Source organism: Beta vulgaris, chromosome 3, assembly GCF_026745355.1.
Source record: "Beta vulgaris subsp. vulgaris cultivar EL10 chromosome 3, EL10.2, whole genome shotgun sequence".
Lineage (NCBI taxonomy): Eukaryota > Viridiplantae > Streptophyta > Magnoliopsida > Caryophyllales > Amaranthaceae > Beta > Beta vulgaris.
In genome coordinates, this window is record NC_079204.1 from 49,397,677 (window position 1) to 49,421,784 (window position 24,108).

The 24,108-nt window shown below is 34.3% G+C and overlaps 1 protein-coding gene across 1 annotated transcript; it reads left to right on the top strand.

Moving 5' to 3' along the window:
• Nucleotides 1-7,272: 7,272 nt before the first annotated feature.
• Nucleotides 7,273-14,848, top strand: LOC104889265 (zinc finger protein WIP2). The gene is made up of 2 exons (XM_010674453.3): nt 7,273-8,151; nt 14,203-14,848. Exons 1-2 carry the CDS (start codon nt 7,456-7,458, stop codon nt 14,653-14,655), a joined length of 1,149 nt encoding a protein of 382 aa, XP_010672755.2. The 5' UTR covers nt 7,273-7,455; the 3' UTR covers nt 14,656-14,848.
• The last annotated feature ends 9,260 nt before the right edge of the window (nt 14,849-24,108 follow it).

Here is a 24,108-nt window from a genome sequence, read left to right on the forward strand (position 1 = left end):
ACATCTATTATACCTCTTATAAAACGATCACCGAAATCCTAGTTGAGAGACTCAGACCTCTACTGAATAGTATGATCTCCCTTAACCAAAGTAGCTTCCTGTCGGGTCGAGGAACTGAAAATAACTACATAGTTGACTCAGAAATCCTGCACTCTATGAAGATGAGGAAAGACAAAAGGCGTTGGATGGCTGTAAAAACTGGTCTAGAAAAAGCTTATGACGATCTAGAATGGGACTTCATCCTTCAAACCCTTAAGAAGCACAACCTGGATAACAACACATGCAAGCTTATCATGAGTTGCATAACATCTGTATAAGCCTCTGTCATCTTCAATGGTCATCCCTCAGAATTTTTTCAGCCTTATAGAGGAATTAGGAAGCGGGACCCCTTCTACCCATACATCTTCATCCTATGCATGGAACATTTGACACACCTCATAAATGCATCCTGTCTGGAGGGTAGCTGGACCCCCTTCTTAATATCTAGGATCAGCCTCTCAATGTCTCACTTACTCTTCGTTGATGATATTCTCATATTCGGGTAAGCAACTATTAGGACAACTGATACCATGGTACTTACCCTAGACCTCTTCCACAACCAATCTAGACTAAAGGTGAACCCGCAAAAGGCATGGTCTACTTCTCCAAAAACACAGACCCTAGGATCTGTACCCTAATATCAACTAGAATACAAACTTCCCAACCATGCTGACCTGGGTATGTACCTAGGGTTTCCCCTCACTAACAAAAGGCCTTCCAAAAACCAACTGAACTACATCATTAAGAAAATCCAAGCCAAATTAGCCACCTGGAAAGCTATAACCCTTACGAAAGCTGGTAGAGGCACATTTATCAATGCCACTCTTAGTGCAATCCTAGCCTATTCCATGTCCTACATCTACCTTCCAGCAAAGACCATTGAAAACACTATTCAAAATTTCTTTTGCGGTTCCCAGGAGGGGGAAAAATGCCTTGATCTCCTCGGGTAAAATCAGTGGCCCTAAGGATCTGGGAGGGTTGGGAGTGAGAAAAACCAGTCTCTCCAATAAAATAAGCCTTACAAAACTCTGTTGGAAGATGCACTCCTCTAATAACCTTGTTGTGCTAGTGGTGTTCCACAAATATTGTAAAGGAATGGAACTCCCTAAACCCTTCAGTAAAGGATCCCATATATGACAGGACATGGGGAAGGGATGAGAAATCTTCCAGAAACACTCAAGATGGTGCATAGGAAATTGACTATTTGTGATGTTCTGGCACCATATTTGGACCCCTAAGGAGAGTTGTGCATGCACCTTTGTCCCCTCACGATGTTATAAACAATGGGAATTGGGGTCTCCAGGGTCTGACCCTTGACCTCGACCACACATTACCCTATGGATTTCTAGATATAACCTACAAGAGGACGAACACCAACTCGAGGATGTCTCATTTGCTGGATTGCTAAAAGGACCTTCTTTGACTCCAAAACCTATAAGGAAGAATAGGAACAAAGGCCACAATATCCACCCACTCTGAGGTGGAATGGAAGGATATATGGCCCGTACCCCTACCACCCAAAGATCCAACACTTCCTCTAGGCATGTATGTGGAATGGGATTCCTACCAAAGAAATGCTCCACCATAGAGGAATCTGGTACAACCCGACTTGCCCCTTTTTCCAAATAATTAATAAAACCAGAGAACATGTACTTAGAGATTGCCTTAGAGTTGCTAAGGTTTGGAGTAAATGTAGTCTATCCCCTGACTTCTTTTCTCTAGACTTTAATAGATGGGTAACCACAAATATCCTATCAAGTACTTCTTTTCTCTAGACTTTAATAGATGGGTAACCACAAATATCCTATCAACTAAGACCATGACTTACACTTTTAATCTCCCTTGGGCTACGATGTTCTCTTTCTCGTGTGGGAGGATTTGAATAAGAAGGAACCAGTGGATCTTTAATAAGAAAGACCTGAAACTAAATTAGATTTGGCACCAGTCAATTCTAATTGATGTAGAATACATGAATTGCTCAAGACTTGTGTTATTCCCTCCTCTTCCAAAAATTACAAACCTTGAAGCCTCTCAAAATCATAAACTCACCAATGTTGTAGATGCATCCTTTTGTTAAAACACTTGTCATGCAGTGCTTGGAGCTGTTTGCAAAAAAAGTACAGGCAATTGGGTGGAAGACTTTTGTGGAACTATGGTGACTAATGACGCCAAGATGGCAAAACTCCTAGCTATAAAGAGGCTTTGTACTGGATCAAAAGACGTGGTTAATTGAGATGATTGTATTCTTTTATTAGGCTCACTGGTAGCAGTAGCAAACATGAATGGGGAGGCAAAAATCAAAGATAGATATTCTAATGTGACAAAAATATGTCAGATGTTGTTACATGAGACGTGGATGAAGGTGCTTAAAGCTGAGCGGGAGCAAACAAGGGAAGTATACAAACTAACTAAGTTATCTCGTGAAGAAATCAATGATGATGATGTTCTCCTCCAATTTTGTAAATCCCCTTGGGAGGAGCTACATGTTAACATAGAAGTTTTAACCCTTGCACTTTCGCAACAATATTGTATTAAGGGGACTAATGATCCCTTGGCTACCTCTAGTATTTTGGAATAACTCTTAGTATGCTATGAGTTTAATATATTGCTCCCTTTAACTGAAAAAAGAAACTAGGCAAGTTCATAAAACTCTCCCTTAATTTAGTAGAAATGAATCCACTTGACCAAAAACAGTTTTGTAATTATTGCATAATCCTAGACTAAACATTTTTAACATTTATTCATCTTGCAACTTAGGGTGAACAGATTGTTTCCCAAGCTTTTTAAGCTATTTCAGACATAGAAATGTGTTCTTTTTATGTTTTCTAAAGGAATGAGGAAACTTATCATTAATAAATCATCAAATGGCATCTACAACAATAATAATTCTTACGTAAAAGATAACCTAAAACATAGATTCTTCATCCAATCTACTAATATACACTAGGGAAAAAAAAAAGGAAGGGTTGCGCTGGAACGACTGCGTTTTCTTTAACATGCAGCCCTTCTTGTATGAAGGGCTGCGGTTAACAAGAAAAACAACCCTTCGTACTGTACGAAGGGCTTCGGCTTTTGGACTAACCGCAGCCCTATTAGTGAAGGGCTGTGATTATCTCAAAAACCGCAGCCCTTCGTGTATCAAGGGAATAACCCAACAAAAAGACCCTCATTCCCCTCACTCTACTTCACACCTAACTCTAACTCCTCTTTCTTTACTCTCCGCTTCTCAAAAGTAGCCATCATTGTACATGTCCCCTCTCTTGGATCGTCGCTTTCCACTTCGCTTCTCAAACCACTGCCACCACCACTCCCTTTCGAACACCCACGATCCTGCATTCCTACCCTTCTCTCAATCTTCGTCGGTGCTTTAAATATTTGTCGATGCTTTCAATCCTCGTCGTTGCTTCCAGGCTTTGTTGCCAACAACCTTCAATAGGCAACAACCAACAATTTCGTCGTACGCTGACACACGTCGATGCATGCCTTGCCTCTCTCTCTCACTAAGACTTATAACACACTCGCCTAAATCTTCAATTTTGTCGTCGATTTCATCATCTTCGCCTAAAACCAGGGATTTCGGTAGCGTTACTCGTCACGATTCGCGGGCTGTTTTCGTTGATAAGCACACTCGCGTCTTGTCGTTTGAATTTTTTCTTGATTCGCTCCTTCAATTGACGTTTTGGATTGATTGCTATATTGTATATTTATAATGTCGTATAATTTCTGATCGAAAATTTAGTAAGTTGTTCTTTATCAGTTTCGACTAAATTTTGATTTTCATAGTTTGAATTTTTGCGGATTTCTTCTTCGATTTGTTGATGAACAAGTTCTTTTTTTTTGTTCTTCTCCTTTTTGTTTTGATGTGCAAAAGCTTCTTGACCAATTTTTGGAGATTTGAACATATGTTCGTGATTCGGTTCATCGAATATGGCACCAAAATGGTGCGTTTTCTCGTTTGATTTTTACTGTTTCGTAATCTTGTAGTTTTTATTTTCCTGTGATTTTTGTTTCAGATGAGATTGTTTAATTTGTACATTTTGCGAATGATTTAGTTGTTTTTGTCAGATATGGAATTCATGATAATTTTCGCTGTTTGATTTGAATAATTGTATCTGTTATTATATGAAACTAACGGATCAGCGCTGCTCTAAGTTTCTAATTTGTAATTTTGTGTTCCTTATATGGTTGGATATCTGTAAAACTTATACTATGAAGTAGTTTTCGTTATTATATATACATGTCAGTTTGTGATTTTGTTATAATTTTATCAGTTTGGAATTGATTTTGTGTCAATTTGACATAAAAATGCAAAAAAAAAAATATTTTTTTTGGGGTCCAAAAGGGCTTCGGTTTTGAGCTAAAATCGCAGCCCTTCTTTTCTATTGAAGGGCTGCTACGAAAAGAGCTGCTGGCCAAAAACGCAACCCTTAGGGCTGTTTTGACCGCAGCCCTTCCTTATTTTTCACTAGTGATACACGTTTTGGAACCGCTTCTTTGATATGGTGATATTTCAAACATAATGAAATTTGATGACTCGACATCTTTTATGCCTAATGTTATAAAGATATAAAATATGACCTTTATATCTTTGGCATGGGTGTAAGTTTTTCCAAACTCTGTTGATCACTTGGCGAAACAAAGAGCATCTAGGAGTTCACATTTTTTCATGGTATGTTTCTTTTTCTTGTGTATATGGCAGTGTTTGATTTTGAATGACTCTTTGTTGTACTTTTTGAAGAGCTCTCTCGAACACCTCTTTAATTTGGTGTTTTTTTTGGCTCTTTACCTCTAACGCTAAACCCAATTATAAAAAAAAGTTATCTTTGGCCATAACAATGTGTTTTTGATCTTATCCCTAACAATAATCTGCAGTACTTTTGGATTTCCTCAAGAAACAGTTAGGACTTAGGAGGATCAAACACTCAATACCAAGATGTTCAATTTTAAACATAATAGTTTTGATAAGTTGCAAGATTCGCAACCTCCCAGCATATAAACAATTTTATCAATCAATGATCTAACAACACGTAATTGAGCCTCTTAATGAAATAGGAACACCCAAATATCTAAAAGGAGTCAGTCCCGACCTCTATCCATTGCAACCAATGCATGACAACTATCTAAATGAGGCGGGGTAATTACAATGGAGGCTGGCTATGGCCTATGAACATACGAGCCCTATAATCACACACGAAAAGAATAATTAGAAAACACTGATACAATTTGCAAAATTCTTAAATGAAGAATAATCCCATCAACAATATACAATCAAGAATATTCAAATAGAGGAGTCCAACACCAACATAGAAAAAATTATAGTACAATTAATGCTGACATAAGACAAGTATTATTTAGGACCTCAAATATTTGGGGGTTTTGTGCAGTCGCATACATCGCGTATGTTCAGCCTTGTTCTTGCTATATCTAGCAGCTCCATAGAGCTGTCCTCAAAATGTACACAACTTTTCATCTTTTTTCTTTCTCGAACATACGTAACTAGTTTCTAGTGTATAAAACTAAATTTTACAATAAAGCCAAATTTCTTAATTATCAAATCTAATTTTTGTTTACTTGATCCTTTTGTCTTATAAGTGATTATACTAATTCTAACTAATTTTAATTCATATTTTGATCACCAAACATAGTTTCACAAGGTTAAAAGAGCAATACCTATAAATTGTTCTATGTATTACAATCAACTTGGAAGGGTTTCCATATAAATTTGATCAATGGGCATCTAGTGATGACAAAATAACATAACTGTCCCATATTGTTTGTCAAGTTAACGAATAAAACCATGATATACAAGCATAATTGTCGTCACGAAAACAATACACAAGCAAACAAAACAGAAAAGAATAATACAAAGATTTTACTAGGTAATTTAATAATAATATATTAGCTACAACCAATGATCGTTGAGAAGAGAGAATACTAAATACATAATATAGAGGCATAAAAGGATTAGAGGATTTATATAACACCTATCAAATAACCTAAACGAAATATGTTAAAAACAGGATTCGAAACCGAAACCGAAAACGAAACAGTATATCCCACATACTGTGAGTTTCAGGGGTGATTGCCGTATAATAAGATCGTTGTGCTTGGTCATTTGAAGCACCAAAAAATAAATTCAAGGTATTTCAATAATTTATTTTTTTTATCATTTACTATCTTAAGAGAAGTCATTCCTAATTAAATTTAAAGGAACAAAAATTTCTATCTTTTCATGGCATATATGCAATTGATCAAGAACCCAACATATATGTTAAAAGCCAGTACAATATTTGACCTTATTACTAAAGATCCACCTTTACAACATAATCAAACTTTTGTTAAAGAGAGGAATTCTGCACAGTTGATAAGTAGCCACTAATATATCTAGTCGAATTGTAGTTCAATACACATGTAAGAAAAAAGTGTCTAGTTCGTTTCCATTTACCCCTTTAACCAGAATTGAGTTATTCTTTTACCATATTGAAACCTATTGGCTAGTCTGAGTTACTTCCTCCCCTTTTATGTAATTACAACCATTTGATTGTACTATTCACCCACAGTAATATGATCATTTATATCTGATAGTTTCTATGGAGTCTTCAAAACCTATACAAATATATTACTTCTAAAAGATGTTCCTAAGGAATGATCTTTCAAATAAAAAAAAAATTAACCATCAATATAATATAAATTTATTTTCTAATGTTTCAAATAAAATGTGATAAAGTTTTATAATAACTATATTTAACATCAATAAAGACTTGGATAGCTATGTAAATATGTAACACTCTTAATACGTACTACCAAGAGACTATTTATGATGCATTTTCTATTTCTCTTACCTAATTTCTTTTAAGCTATTATTTTCAAACTCAAACATTTAAAGGTGTTTCTTTTGCTTATCACGTCATAACGCAATTTTTTTTTAATTTCTCACTTGACGAAAAATTCGAAAAGTAACAAATAAATTATGAAATTTATGAGTAACAGCGTATTTGTATACTGTAATTGAACTGAGGCACTGCACTAGCGAGGTATTAATTGAGTCATGATTTGGAGAATTTTGACTTATATATAACATGTGTGTTTATTTAATTATTAATATTTAAATAATAATAATAATAATACTATTACATTGACGAACATAAAAGTCAAATTGTTACAAGAGAAAGCTAACAGTGTAATAATGTTTTTTAACACCTTTGCTTCTTTTAATAAGTTGAGTGCAATCAGTGCCCACTCTTCCCCACTCCTCCTCCACCGCCCACTCCCCTCCTCTTCATTCACCTCTTTCTTTCTCTCTCTAAAACCCCCCATTTCCAAAAGCTAAAAAATTTGGGCAGCCAACAAATTCCTCCCCTTTATTTCCAAATTTCATCTCTTTTTTTCTTCTCTTTTCTTTAATCATATTTCATCATGAATGATCCCTACTCAAATTTCTACATTAGATGGTCTAAATTCAACTCTTTCCACCAATTTTCTCCTCCTCTACCTCCTTCATCTTCTTCTTCAACAACTCCTCATTCTTCTTCTTCTTCTTACCATTTTTACAATAATTATTTCAACACCAATATTACTAATAATAGTAATAATACTAGTACTACAATAATTCCAACCCCACCTTCTTCCCCTCCTTTGAGAGAAGCCCTTCCTCTTTTAAGCTTATGCCCTTCTACCATGGATATTATTCATGAGAATAATCCTAATCAAAATAATAACAACAACAATAACAATATTACGCCGAAACTCGGCAGAAGAAGCAGCAGCTTAGAAGAAGAAGATGATGAAGATGAAGAAGAAACAGTGACAGTAGCTTTGCATATAGGGTTACCAAACCCTAGTGCAGCTGATCTAGCTTCCATTCTCTCTCCTCCTTCCAACTCCCAGATTAGGGAAAATAACATTGCTAAAAATAGTAATAATAATGATGTAATTAAAGATAATGAAAAAGATGATGAAGAAGAAGAAACTGAAGATTTTGGGCATCCTTTGATGAGCAGACTTAATAAAGGCCAATATTGGATCCCTACTCCTACTCAGATTTTAATTGGTCCCACTCAATTTTCTTGCCCAGTTTGTTACAAGACCTTCAATAGATACAATAACATGCAGGTCAGTTACTCTCTTCTCCTTTTTATTCCAGCAGTTTTTTTTTCGATTGCAACTATTAAAAAACGGAGGAAGTATAGATATCGAAAAGAAAGAAATCCCCAATATTTTTTTAAAGAAATGTCCTTTTCATTTTAATTATTAGTGATGCACTTCTTCTTTTTTGAATTATATCTTGAGAAAATTGATCTCTCTATAAATGAATCACGAATAAATCTGATGGGACTTGAGGTTTTTCTGTTTTCGATCTCGAAATTTAAGCTAAATCACGTACTAATGAACCCAAAAAAGACCTGAAACTTGAGATTTCCTCGTTTTTGAAAGTACTTTAATGGAGGATTTCATGGCTTAAAATTCCTAAATTCGGAGACAAAAAGATACATTTTTGTGATTATAAGTATATGTATCATGGTAAGTTATTCTGAAGACAAAATGCATGGATTAGGGATTGTTGTTTAAAGATTATGTCTGCCTACTAAACCTATAAACTCTAATTTATTCTACCTATAAGTTAACTAGCTAGCTACACTAACACTATTACTCATGTCTTATATTAAATGTGATTGAACAACACAAGCCAATGTTCTTTCTGCATATAGGATGAATGCTTAGCTTGGGAGTTTGTGCTCATCTCATTGAATATAGAGTACTCCATAGTCCATAGTCCATACATACAGTATTACAGTAGTACTATTCTTCTGATTGTGTCAGCTTGCTGGGTCAAAACTCAACATTATTTTCCACTCTGTCTCTTTCCTCAACTTTCTCTCTCCCAACCTCATCTTCATTTATGGTATTTTCATCAACATCTCATGTATATATATAACCAGTAGTTCTTCATTAAACTTTATGCATACAAATTCCATACAAATGCATGTCTCCCTTAAATAATATGTTGCATTTTAGAAAGCATGTTTTTGTCATTATTATTATTTTCTAGTACCCCTATTGGGGCCCGCATGACGGTTATTAGCTCAGTGGTAGAACGCGCTCCTGATAATTATATATTTTGATTATTAATTTATAATTAAGGAATTTTTTTTTTTGATATAATGAGGAATTATTTGGAAATAAAATGCTTAAATTATCATCAAGTTGGGAGGTAGAAAAAGCAAATTAGAGTTATGAAGAGTTATTTTCAAGAAAAAAGAATCATGGATTTTTATTTTTATTTTTGAGTGGGAAATAGAATCTTAAGTTATTTGGCACATATATTGGTAATCTTTAATCTGCATCAGCTTCTTTCTCCAGCTACTTACAATAAGATCCCAAACAAATAGATAAACAAAATTCTATTCCTGTTTTTTTTTTTGTTTTCTTTTTTCTCTTCTATCTCTCTCACTGATAATTGTCTGTCAATGATACCCTACTTTTTTAATGGCGACCCATTTCTCTAAATATAAAGTCATAATTCAAGAACCTTAAAACTTAGCCATAACTTACTGAAATTCCTCAACTTTTGGTTTTATTTGTCTGATGTTTCTAGATGATTTTAGTATAAGATTGTCGTGCAATGTGCTTTGATATTTGTAGTGTGAACTACCCTAGATTTTGGTCATGAAATAGTTGAAAGAATGATAATCTTTTACTATACTTTTTTTAGTCATTTTCTATCTGGGTGTCTTTAATAATGAACTACTACTGTTTTGATTTTCATTGTGCTTGAAACTTTTGAAAATGGAAGCCGTAGGCTATATAATATGAATACTTGAGAGTTTGAGAAAATTCAAAGAGTAAGTAGTTAGTAGGCAATTAATAGAAAAAACTTTGTCTACCCAACGAATAATCCACCCATTAGAGATAGAAATTAATAGTTAGAGGAGTATAACTCACTAGAGTTAATTATATTTTAATTGTCTATTTCTAGTGGATGGTCTACTTAATAGTGGTAGATGTATGCCATGTGTCCATCTCCACAATCTTTGTTTTGTTTTTTTTTGGGAAGTGTGCACATTTAATCATGTCAACTCTTATCTACTTCTTCCATTTCATATTACTTGCTACACTTCTCAATTCATGGACTCCTGGCAATTTTTGGAGAAGAGAGAGGTAGAGAGTAAAATGAAAATGAACCCATGTGAAAGGAGAGAGATAAAGAGAGTTTATTGCCCAAAAAAGGAAGTGTAGCAAGTAATGTGAAACTTTTTTCAATGGAAAATGTAGCGAGTATTATGAAACGGAGAAAATATAACTTATAAGAGAGATTTTGACATCATATGCGTGCAACCGTTCCATATTATATGTATCACAACCAATCATCCATTACTCAACTATGCAATTACCCAAACCCCCCTCCACCAATATTTCGGGGTTGTGAAAAACTACTAACTTCCCCTAGACACACAATTATATGTAAGAGGAGCGACAGTGTGTGAAGTTGGATCCAAGTTTTTTTACTTACATTTAAACTTAACGAAAAAATAGAGTGTCAGTTTATCATATGTAAGGAATATTGAGAGTATAGAAGGCATAGTGAGATAGTGTACATGGGCCAAAAATGAGTAAAATATTACATATCTATATATCTTTTGTCAAAATAGATACTATGCAAAATGATTATTTCTTCATGAATACGGGAACTTAGTCAGATAATTTGATTTTGCGAATAATGTATGAATTTAGATAGAATTTTGACAGTTTATGTAAAACCATAATTTTGATCAAGGTGGAAAGTACTTGAAAATTTTTTTAAAAAAATTGAATTTTAGTATTGATGCTTTAGGTTTGGGAGGCTTAATCTAGCATGGAAAATTATAGTTTGCTACCACTCTAGCATGGAAAATTATATGTAGGAAATAGAAACTATACCTTGGGTCTTGGAAGAGGCTTAATCTTACAAGAAAAAGTTGTTCCTTTTTTTTTTTTTTGATAATAAGGCGAAGTTGTTCCTAATTGCTTCAAAGTTCAATTTTTTTTTTAATTTTTCTCTACATGAAAAAGGGTATTGAAGTGTATTTTAAAGACCATGCATATTAGTACAAGGAAAGGAAGAAATCATATACGACATGTAAGCAATAAATGAAGGAAAACCATGAGTGATGAGTCCTAGTTTTTGTTTTCCATGTTTTAATCAATGAAAGATTTAGGAAGAAAAGGATAAGTAGTTCAAAGTTAAACGAGATGATGGTTTTTTAGAAAATTGGAAAAAGGAGGTATTGTATAAGCGGATGACATAAAACTAGGTACAAATGGACCCTTATGTAACTGATTACCAAAATTAAGTTGCTTGCCACAAACTTGTACTTTATCCAAAACTAGATACATTTAGTTGGAGCCAAAATTATTTAACCGGGTCCAATTGAACCAAGCTGAAGATTGACATGACTATTATTTGATTGTTTGTACAAAAATATATGAGTTTGTCTTATAAAAGACCGTCTATTTTTAAATCAAAATTAGGCAATGGTAAGTCCAGTATTAAAAAGAGAATTAACCCAATAGTGACTAGGTTAATTTATTTCGGTGAATAGTTTAATCCATTTAATTATTAGGTCTACTTTTATATTAAAATTAGACTGTCTCTTTTAATAATTTTTGAAAACATATATGTTACTAATCGACAAATGGACTTAAATATGACCAAAATATTTTCATACTAAATCTTAATGGAATGATTATCATAGAAATTAATATACTCCAAATAATTAAATGTATCGGAACCGAAACTGATGTTAAAAGAGGGAAGGGAAGTTAACTTTATCTACCCAGTGGGTTAACAACCCACTACAAATAGAAATAAATAAATTATGGAATCTAACTAATCAGTTTTAATAATTTTTTAATTCTCTATTTCTAGTGGATTAACTATCCACCGAGTAGATGTTGCATTGCCTAAGAGAGAAATATTAGTCTTCTCTATCTGTTTCTCCCCTAGAGGCTAGAAATCTAGAATAAACACCAATTGACTTTCTAGTTTCTCGTTTTTACATTAAGACTAAAGTTTAAGGTTCAATTTGAGACTAATTTCTCTAGGTTCAAATCTTTGTTTAGGCTTAATTCCTGCATCCACAAATGATAGTTTTGTTGGACCTTTTTACGATTTATATCATTACATATAATTAAAAATTGTACAAATTGCAATTTTAGAATGAATAATTTTAAAACATGTATCTAATTATCATGATGCTTAACGAAAGATATTGTGGTTGATTGGAAAAGTTGTGAATTATTGAGGGGAGTAATGTGATGAATTATTCACTAGATTTTAATAGATTTATATTTTGTTGTTTGTGGGGAGAAAGAAAATCTAATGATGCCTCTTTCTATCAAGTTGCAGTTCAATTTGGTATAAATTTCTATCCATAAATCAAAATGTATTATTTGTAGGCAAAACACTAAAATCAGTGAAATATACACTTCCTCCAAATTCCTTCTTTGGCATTAATATTAGCATGCATATCCTCCCTCGTTTGATTTTCTTCTTCCTATCCCGATTATAATGGTCAAACTTTGAAATTTTGACCCCTAAAATCTTAATGTAAGAATAGAACGTACTTTGTACTTTTTCCGTTTCGTTTTAAATGCAACGAATGGGTATTATTTGTAAGATATAAATTTATTTGTTGCATTTAAAACGAAATAGAGAAAGTTTCATCACAAAATTGTTATTGACCAATTTGCCTACATAATACATACTCCCGTACATAGGGGTGAAAGTTTGGTATGCGGTTTGGATTAGGGCCTAATTCAATCCGATCCGAATAAAATTTGGATTTCATTTTTTCAATCTGAATCCAAACCAATTTGGGTTTGAATCTGATCCAATCCAATCTGAAATTTCATACTTTAGATTGGATCCGATCCGAAAATCCGATTTTTTTTTTAAAACTCTAGTTTTTCGATGAAATAAATTAAGCATAACAGCAGCCTAGTAGATTTTAAAAATGAGGAATTAAATGCAGTTAATGTTTTAGGTAAAGGATTGAAGTGCTATGTGTATTGGGCTATGGACTTGGTTTTTTTATAATAAAAAATCAGTTAAGCACTTAAACCCAATCCAGATACATAATACAAGACATATTACTGTTCGGTTATATTGGATTTTTGGATCCAATTACCCTCAATCCAATCCGATCCGAAAATCCAATTTTTCAAAAAATCTCAATCCGAACACAGTTCGAATCCGATCTGAATTATTAATTCGGATTGGATTTTGGATTTTATCCGAATAACTTTCACCCCTACCTGTACACATATTTTATTTTATAATTTATATTATCTTATAAAAATTATGATCAAAGTTTGTTCTTGAAACCATGAGAACAAGAAGCACAAAAAGGAACAGAAAGAGGGAGTGCTATGTATTTTCAATCCATAATAATGTAGAATTTAACATAATACTTGGTCTTTGTAACTTATAGTTTTTCCTAGCCATTTAATTAACTTTTCATCAATAAGATAAGACTATTTTGTCCTGATGGAGGTAGGGTTGGTCCTAAGGATCATTTTACAGGACGATTAGCCCATATTTGATAGGCAAATTAGGGACGAAAAGCTATAAAAGCACATATACTAGCCTCCAGGAGTTATATATTAAGTGCTTGTTTGGTTGAATGTAGGAAGTATGAATACTTCAGAAGTTTATTTTTCCATGTAATTGTATTAGGATTTGCTAAATGTTCTTTGGTGATTCATGGAAAATGAAAATTCCCGTGCGAATTTTCACTTACCTAGGTCCCCCTAGGTAAGTAATTTCCTCCATTTTGTGGGAAGTAGAACTTTCTAGAAATTCCTACTTCCCATGAATTTGTCAACCAAACCACATCAAAAAAATTCCAATTCCTAGAAATTCTAACATCCCATGTTAAACAATGTCAAGCAAACAAGCGCTAAGAAGACAGATTCAATGCAATGCTCCTCTCAAATCTCAATTAATAATAATGCCCACTTCTAAGAAAATTATACAAGGGGGAAACTGAGTAAACCCTTTCATAAGATGACAGAGTCAACTAACTTTTACATAATAGGAAAAAATCATTTTAGTACAGAGCTCTTGTTGTGTTGCATTGGTTTTATTTCCACTAATAAAAATTCTTGGGTACATTTTTCTTGTAGATGCATATGTGGGGGCATGGATCGCAATACAGGAAAGGGCCAGAGTCATTAAGAGGCACCCAACCAACAGGAATGTTAAGGCTACCATGCTATTGTTGTGCACCAGGATGCAAGAACAACATAGATCACCCAAGAGCAAAGCCACTCAAGGATTTCCGAACTTTGCAAACTCATTACAAGAGAAAGCATGGGATTAAGCCCTTCATGTGTAGGAAATGTGGCAAGGCCTTCGCCGTACGAGGCGATTGGAGGACTCATGAGAAGAACTGTGGCAAACTCTGGTATTGTATTTGTGGTTCAGATTTTAAGCACAAGAGATCTCTTAAAGACCATATTAAGGCCTTTGGGCATGGACACGCTGCATACGGTGTAGATGGTTTCGAGGAAGAAGATGAGCCTGCATCTGAAATTGAACATGATCCTGAAGATCATCACTCAAGGAAACTGCACTAGCAGACTAGCTTTATGATATAATAAGTGCATGTATATTTGGTTTATTAAGTTAGTAATCATAAAGCTTAAGCTATATTTGATGTGATCTTTTAGATTATACACTGTATATTCATTTTGGGTTTTATAAATGGGTATATCTCTAGCTCATGATGAAAGATTAGACACTTTCTAGCAATATGAGCTTTTTGCATCAGTATTGTTGTTGCTTTTGTGTAATGCATGGTTGATTAGCAAGGATAGAGGAGCCTAATCGATGGCTTTAATTTAATCAACGTAACTTTGGTAAAGGAGGTGCTTGATTAATGAGGGACTAGATAAGACAACCCCACATTCGATGGAAAGTTGAGAAGCAAAGTAATTTGGTGTTTATTGTGAAACATAAGAGAGCTTGCTTACTTAAGAAGTACTTTGCAGATTGATCATTACAATGAAGTCAAGGGGCCGGGAGAAAAGAATGTTCAGTATATTAGCATTTATTAATTAGCTAGAGCCTATATGTCTTTGTATCAAGGACCATTGGGTCCAATGGTATCGCTTCCTATCTCCCACATGGAAGACCGAGGTTTGAATCTTGGTGGAAGCAAATTTCAATATTGTTGGGAAGGGGGGAGGGGGGTTGGGGCTTGTTGGGCCTCGAATGGGGACCAAAAAAAAAGAGCCTATATGTCTTTGTGCGAGAGTATAATAATCACCTATGGTAACCTCTGTGGATGATAATTTGCTTGACCCAACAACTTTAAATAGACTAATCCAATGTTAAAATCTTATATATACTCTAGAGTATTTAAAATAGTGTTTCCAATCCGATTTGTAGAATGCATGGAGAGTGTTCAAATCTTATGACTGATTGATTGCATGTGCGCTCAATATTGAACTGGACAACTCTTTTTAGGTACTCCTAGATACATGAAGAAGTATTTTATCGGATTTATATAGCCTTTTTCCCCTTTTAACGACTGCTTTTTCAAAAGTATTTGGCTTAATACAGTTGTATGTAAATGTTTGCTCTTCTGGCTTATTAATACAAAGTAACTTATGTTGAAAGACAAGGTGATGTTTTGGTTAATAAAACCAAATATCTACCAATATAAACTAACTATTGAAAACCAGCTAGTACAAAGTAATGTTAGTTAAGCCCAATTGCCAACATGATTAGTAGGGTTTGGAGAGTTGTTGTATGTTTTGGGAGAGAATAAGAGAAAAGCAAAGAAGAAAAGACAAAGCGTCAAAGAGAAGTTATTGATTGTGCTGCTCGAGTAAGGTTGCTCGGGCAAGCAGTATCCTTGCTCGTCAAGCAACTGGTGGCTTGAAAATAGTTTTTAGATCTATTTATTTTCTTATATGGCTTACTAGAAACCACAAATAAAAATAAAAAAGATTGCCTGGAGCAAATGATTTTTCTAAGAAAATGTCGCATATATATTATTTTCATACGTGGCTTCCTAGATACCAAATAAAATAAAAAGATTGTTTGGAGCAAATGATTCCTTTAAGAAAATATGATGAGGCTGTCAGTTTTATTATTGTACTACTAGGCAATCATGGACACATACTTAATGAGCTACGACTTTGTACTACTTGTGTAGATGTCTAGGTGAACCGAAATATGAAGAGATGGTAATGAACAACCATTTGCTTATTATGCCATGTATTCGATCTGTGAAAGTTAGACGTTGCATCAACATCACACACGATAGCTAGAAGAGGTCCTCCAATGACCAATAGTAAGTACTACTCCCTTAATTCGTTTTAAAGATAAAAAATTGTTTTCGTTTCTTAATTTAAACGTACAATCGCGGTTATGCATGCATTTTTTTTATTGAAAACACACAATTGTCATCATACAAATTTATAGAATGATGTCATATAAATATAACCAACCTCCATCAAAATTTATCAATTAGTTGTTAGCTCTTGGCTAATTAATTCACTTTGCTAATTTGACTATATATGTAGAAATGATAATGTCAAATGATACTTGTTACTTTTTAATCCTAAAAAGCCAAAATAAAAATAAAATTCATCTTTCTCACTTCTTAGAAGATCCATCTTTTCCCGTTTAATTTCCTACTCATTTACATATTTTTTTCCTTTTACATTTATTCTTCTTTTTTCCCCATCCTCTTCCATTTCCGTGCCAATTTACAAATCTACATATGTCTCAATCAACCAATCATTGTATATATATGTGTGTGAGAGAAGTTGTATATGCATTAATATAAAGTGCTAAAGGAAGAAGTCATGGTTGAAAGTGTAAGTTCACTAGACCAAAAGGTCACACAAGCACAATAACATAGGAAAACTCTTCTTGAATATGTATAAGTCTCTGAAGCCTATGTGTTCACTTTCACCATTTTTTCAAAGCTTGTTATTCATCTGAAATTTCACTCTTGTGTAACTTATTTTTGGATATACTTGATTGTAAAAAAAACTTATTGTACGTGCATATTCTTGTATATTGTACAGATTAAAATAGAAGCACTCTTTAAGTGTTGAAGTTATGATGTATAGCGCACACCACATGTCAGTGTCCCACATTGATTAAATAAGAGAGATGAGTTCACTTTATAATACAAAGGGGTTATTCCCCTTATTGCCATATGGTTTTAAGGTGGAACCTCCTTTGTATTGTGAAGTGGACTCTCTCTCCTTGTAATGGATGCGGCCCAGGCCCATATTTAACAAATTGGTTTTAAGATGGAACCTCCTAACTTGTAAGTGGGCTAAGGCTATGTTCAGTTCTCCTTATTTTTGCTTATTTCAAATCTAATCAGATCAGATCAGATCAGATCAGAAAAAATAAGTTCAGATCAGATGAGTTCAGATCATGCTTATATTTAAAAATCACTATATCTTTCATGACATATTAGTAAAAATTATAGTAATTGAATACTAATAAAGTACTCATTGAAACGAATCAAACAAGACCCCACATGACTATATTTTTTCTTATATATTGAGAAAAATTTAAAAATCACTATATCTTTCATTACATATTAGTAAAAATTATAGTAATTGAATACTAATAAAGTACTCATTGAAACGAATCAAACAAGACCCTACATGACTATATTTTTTCTTATATATTGAGAAAAATCTAAAAGATAAGATCTTGTTATCAGATCAGATCAGATCAGATCAGAAAAAATAAGTTCAGATAAGTTCAGATAAGAAAATTTCAAGTGAACTAAACATAGCCTAACTCTCCTCCTCCTTATTGGGTTACCCAGACCCATTTTCATATAATCTGAAAATTAACATGGTATCAGAGCCAGGGTTGCGGGTCTCGTCTAAACTGGATATTTGATCGCTACTCGATAAGAATTTACCTCGACATGATGTCCAGCCCCTAAGAGGATTATTGCTCTGACCTTTCCAGTTAGCTCTGAATTTCTAAGGACACTCACAAGTCAGTTCACCTTATTTTTGCTTATTTCAGATTTAATTAGATCAGATCAGAGCAGAAAAAATAAGTTCAGATCAGATCAGTTCAGATCATGCTTATATTTAAAAATCACTATATCTTTCATTACATAGTAGTAAAAATTATAGTAATTGAATACTAATAAAGTACTCATTGAAACGAATCAAACAAGACCCCACATGACTATATTTTTTCTTATATATTGAGAAAAATCTAAAAGATAAGATCTTGTTATCAGATCAGATCAGATCAAATCAGAAAAAATAAGTTCAGATAAGTTCAGATCAGAAAATTTCAAGTGAACTAAACATAGCCTAACTCTCCTCCTCCTTATTGGGTTACCCAGACCCATTTTCATATAATCTGAAAATTAACATGGTATCAGAGCCAGGGTTGCGGGTCTCGTCTAAACTGGGTATTTGATCGCTACTGGATAAGAATTTACCTCGACAGGATGTCCAGCCCCTAAGAGGATTATTGCTCTGACCTTTCCAGTTAGCTCTGAATTTCTAAGGACACTCACAAGTGAGGGGGTGTGTTGAAACCCATTAAATGCCCACTTGTGAGTGTCCCACATTGGAGAAAGAGGAGAGAATAAATCACTTCCTAAGATTAGGAGTTACTCCTCCTATCACCAATTGGTTTTAGGATGGAACCTCCTAGCTTGTAAGTGGGCAAACTCTCCTCCTCCTTATTGGGTTACCCAGGCTCATTTTCATATAATATGAAAATTAACATTAAGTGCCTGTTCGGTATTACTGTAGTTTTCTGTTATTTAGTTTTTTGATTTTCAAAGTCATATGAGATATGTCTAATAATGAATAAAAAATTAATCAAATTTATTGGGAACATGATGATTTTGAAAACTGACAACTAAAAAGTGAAAATCACTTTTTATGGTTTCTAGTTTTTGGTTTTTAGTTTTCAAAAAAAAAAAAAAAACTGAAAATAAAAAGCGATAACGAACGGGCCCTAAAATACTACTCCCTCCGTTTCATTTTAATCTACACACTTACGCTTTTCACGCATGCCAATACAAAATTTTGAGGACATATATCTTTAGTTTTGTATTTGTAAAAATTATAAAAAGTATATATATTAATAAATTACATGTTATGATGAATCTAACAAGACCATACAATACTATATTTTCATCCGCGTATAAATCACCAATGATGGTCAAAGTGAAATTTGTGAATAGTGTAAAATATCAAAATATAACAATTAAAATGAAACGGGTGGAGTGTTAGCTAAGAGTGTTGAGAAATACTAATTAAACTAGTTCTTGTCCCGGACAATACACCATGGATCGTTTATTCATGTGCATTTGAAATCTTAAAGCAAAAACTTGAGAGAAGTGGAAAAAGAGAGTTGTAGGTATTGATAGTACACAAAAAATTATCTTCCAGTTTCTTTGAAATTTTCTATATAATAAATTATGAAATGAATTTTATTCATCAATATAACCCTCAACTTCAAGAGAGTATATATAATACAATCTTCGTTTTGAAACTTAGGTTGATGTGTAAAATTATAACCGATGTAATTCAATGGTGTAGTAGTGTTAACTACGAATTAAGGTTGTAAAAAATTGAAAAGCTCTTTTTTTTTAATAAAAATGTAAGAGTACTGAGAGGTAGAAGATGCTATTATTATAGCATTAGCTTAGTTATTATTAATGTATACATTTGTATTAATTGTTCTAAAATAGAAATATTATCTTATCTTTAAATCATTTTTTCCCCACAAAGACCAACATGAGATTATAGAGTAGCTGGTTATTGCATTAATATCTCAAATGATAGGTCATGGGTTCAAGTCTTCAAACACACATTTTATTATTCAATATCTCATTTGATTGTGTGGGGAAAGGAGGGAGTACATGTGAGTCAACATGGCATGTTTTTTGATTTGAACGATAGGTCACTGGTTCGAAACACCCTCCCCTTCTTTGTACTTTGTTCTGCACTCGTAGCTCATACGAATAAAAAAAAAATCTAATAAAAAATGATCCATAATCCAACATAGTCTTTTTCTTTACGTATTAGGGTGTAACGAATTTTACATGTTCATTAGTGTTCTACCTTGCTTGTCTTGCGAAAAGATATATATAGGGCCTTGTTTATTGTTGCTATCTCCCTTCTTTTTTTAAAGTATGAAGGGTTGCGGTAAACCGAAAAGGCAGACCTTTTGATACGAAAGGCTGTAGTTTTTAAGGTAACTGCAGTTGTTTACTGAAGGGTTGCAGTTTTCTAAATAATCGTTGTCCTTCTGTAACGAAGGGCTGCGATTTAATGACGCCCGCATCCCTTCAATAAAGTGAAGGGCTGCGTTTAGCCCAAAAATTGCAACCCTTCACTTTAGAAGGGTTGCGGTGAAGGGCTAAACACAACCCTTCCCTTGACTAAAAAAAATGCACGCAGACTAATTACTAAAAACTACACGAATTTCCCTCGCTCACTCACTCACTCACTTACACCCTCTCACTCGCACACTAACAACCGGAGCCCTAATTCAACCACCACCGACGATGATTTCTCTTACGCCACCTTCACTCTCTCCTCTTCTCTAACACACACTCCAAGCTCGTTGCGTGTTTCTAGTTGCATGCGCCACCACCACGCACCACCACCACGACGCAGCGTCACCTTCACTATCTCCTCTTCTCCTTTTCCGGTAATTCCCCTCTTTTTCATTTTTTTTTTAATTTCTAAATACATTAATGCAAATTGTTCGTTTCCAAGCTAAGGTTGTTAATTTTTTTTTTTTTTACTTTCATTTTTATTACTAAAAATGTTCGTTTAAGTGTGTTGGAGAGTGTAGGAGGATAGGTAAGGGGTTGGCAGTGGTGGGGGAGGGCTGGGGAGGGTGGGCAGGGGTAAGGAGGTGGGCAAGGGGTGGGGGAAGGCTTGGGAGGGTGGGCTGGGAGTGGAAGTGAAATTTATATTATGGAAGGAAGAATAGGTCTTTTACTTGCATTGGAGTGGATGAGGCCATAGAGTGATTGATGGGATTGCCATTGATAATCTTATATTCTTATGCTTTAGATAAAATTTTGCTTTCACTATAGAAATAACTGCTGCTTTTCGTGGATAAAATCCAAACTATTATGGCCCATCCTCACATGATGTGGGACTAAACTTTTACCACCTTCAATATATTGTACTTGTTGCTAGCATTATGTTAACTCACTTAGTCGCATAATCCTCTTTTGATGTAGCACATTGATGTCGGATGATCGATCATGCGTAATCTTATTTGCATAACCCATGTCCACTCTTTTTAGTTATTAACTTTGCTTTTCTTAATTGATTATGTGATTAAATGTAAAATGTGGATTTTGTTAATTGTAGGAAAACAGACTAAGAAAGGCAAATAAAAAGTTCCAACTATCTCTTCTCTCTTCATTTCTCGTCACTTGTGTTAAGAGGTAACTAGTTTTAATTTCTTTGCATGTTTTATTTTTTGTTTGATTTGTTGATGAGCTAGATAAAGTTATCATGTATTTCAATTTGATTAAAGTTGTGATAATTTATTGATGTATATATGTTTATTAATATGAAATTGTATGAAAACAATGTATTTTAGTTATGAATCATCATCATATGCCTAGATACCCGTTCAAGACTTACTCATTAGGAGTGAGTCTTGAATAGTCCCCGGTTCCCGTCCAATTTGTACTTTTCGAGTCATTTAATTCCAAATTCTTTTTAAATATGATAATATGAGGTATTATATAACTAGTGTATAGATCTTTAGGTTTCATTAGTTGTTGTTCGAATTTCGGGAACGTAAAATGTGATTTTAGGCCTATTTCGGCCTTTCCCGTTCAATTTGTACTTTTCAAGTCATTTAACCCCCAATTATTTTTGAACATGATAATGTGAGCTATTATATAACTAGTGGGTATATTTTTAGGTTTGCATTAGGTGTTGGTCGAATTTAGGGAGCGTAAATGTGATTTTAGGCCTATTTTGGCCTTTTCCCGTCCAATTTGTACTTTTCGAGTCACTTAACCCAAATTGATTTTGAACATGATAATATGAGGTATTATATAACTAGTGTGTAAATTTTTAGGTTTGCTTTAGTTGTTGGTCGAATTTCGGAAACATAAATGTGATTTTAGGCCTGTTTCGGCCTTTTCCCATCCAATTTGTACTTTTCGAGTCATTTAACCCAAATTCTTTTTGAAAATTATAATATGATATATTATATAACTAGTGTGTGGATTTTTAGGTTTGCATTAATTGTTGGTCGAATTTCGGGAACGTAAATGTGACTTTAGGCCTATTTCGGCTTTTTCCCGCCCAATTTGTACTATTCGAGTTATTTAATCCTAAATTATTTTTGAACATGATAATATGTGATATTATGTAACTATTTTGTAGATTTTTTAGTTTTCATTAGTTGTTGGTGGAATTTCGGGAACTTAAATGTGATTTTAGGCCTATTCCCACCTAGTGGTGCGAGAGGGGTGTAGTGGGGAAGGAAGGTGGGCAGGGGTGTGGGGGTGGGTAGGTGTGCAGGGGTGTGGGGTGGGTAGGTGGGCAGGGGTGTGGGAGGTTTGTGGGTGGGCAGGGATGTGGGGTGGAAAGGTGTGGGGTGAGGTGGGGAAGTGTAGGAGTTGGGCAGGGGTGTTGGGTGGGGAGGTGTGGGGGTGTGCAAAGGGTGTAGGTGGGAAGGTGTGTGCATGGGGTGTGCATGAGTGGGGAGGTCTGGGTGGGGAGGTTTGGGGTGGACAGAGGTGCACAAACCACCTTTAAGGCAAAATAGGTCACTTTTAAGTCAGAATTAGTGAGTTTTGAAGGCAAAAAAGGCCACTTTAAAACAAAATCTAACTTTTAACTTTAAATGAGTCACATCTATATAAGCAAAAGAGACCAATTTAGGACATATCATTGGGGGAAAAAGGCTAACTGATTCGGTTAATATGAGCTTGACTGATTCGGAAATGAACTGAAGTGGTCGAGGGTCGTGCTATTAGGAATGTTAATTGATCCGGTCACTACTAGATCAGTTAAGGATTAGTCAACCATTAACAATCCAGTCCAAAGCACAAAATCAAATCAGTTACGTAAGTTAATTTATCAGGTTTTGAGCCCCCATCGGACTCCAATTTGAATTAAAATAAAAGCTTCACATTAATGAGTCAAACCATACAACACACCATCCACAAAGAAGTCTCCAAAAATCAACAAACACATTAAATGAGTCAATGAAATTAAAAAAGGAAATGGGATAGATCCAACTGGGAGATTACAACAAAAACATGAAATAAAATGAAACAAAAATTGAGGAATTATATAAATTAGATTAATCAAAACAAAAACAACAATTAAGGAATTATGAAAAATTCAGGTTTTACAAAATGAATTGAAGAAAATTGAAGAATTAAAAACCCTAGATCCAACTAGGCAAGCAAAATTTAGTAAATGAACAATTCTATAAATTAAGAGTAATTAAGGAATTACAATAAAAATTATGAATTACAAAATGAAATGAAAAAAATTAAGACATTACAAACCCTAGATCCAACTGGCCGACGAGAGATGATCAACTGGCCCAACAAAGATGGTGATGGTTGTTGGCATTATTGATGAGAACGACGATTGAAAGCAATGGTGGCGAGCACTAAGCGACGGCGACTAGGCGAGATTTCATGAGTTTTGAGGATGAGATATAGCAAAGATGGTGGTGGTTGTTAGCGTCGTTGATTTAGGTTGGTGGGGGAGAGTAGAGATTGCGAAGGTGAAAGAGTTGGAAGAATGAGGATTTCTTTGTTCGAGAAAGGTCGAAGAAATGGGAAAGAATGAATGGAAAAGTGAGAGATGATGGAGGTGGTTGGTTTTAGGGTTCGACAATGAGAGATGGTGGCGGTGGTGGTTGGTTTAGGGTTCAAGGGTGAGAGACGAAAAGAGGAGTGAGGAGTGAGAAGGGAGGAAAGAGGAAAAGATGAGTGAGGAAATGGTTGGTTTAGGGTTCGAGCGTTCAAATTGGGATTTATATTTGCTCTTTTTTCAGGCCAACCT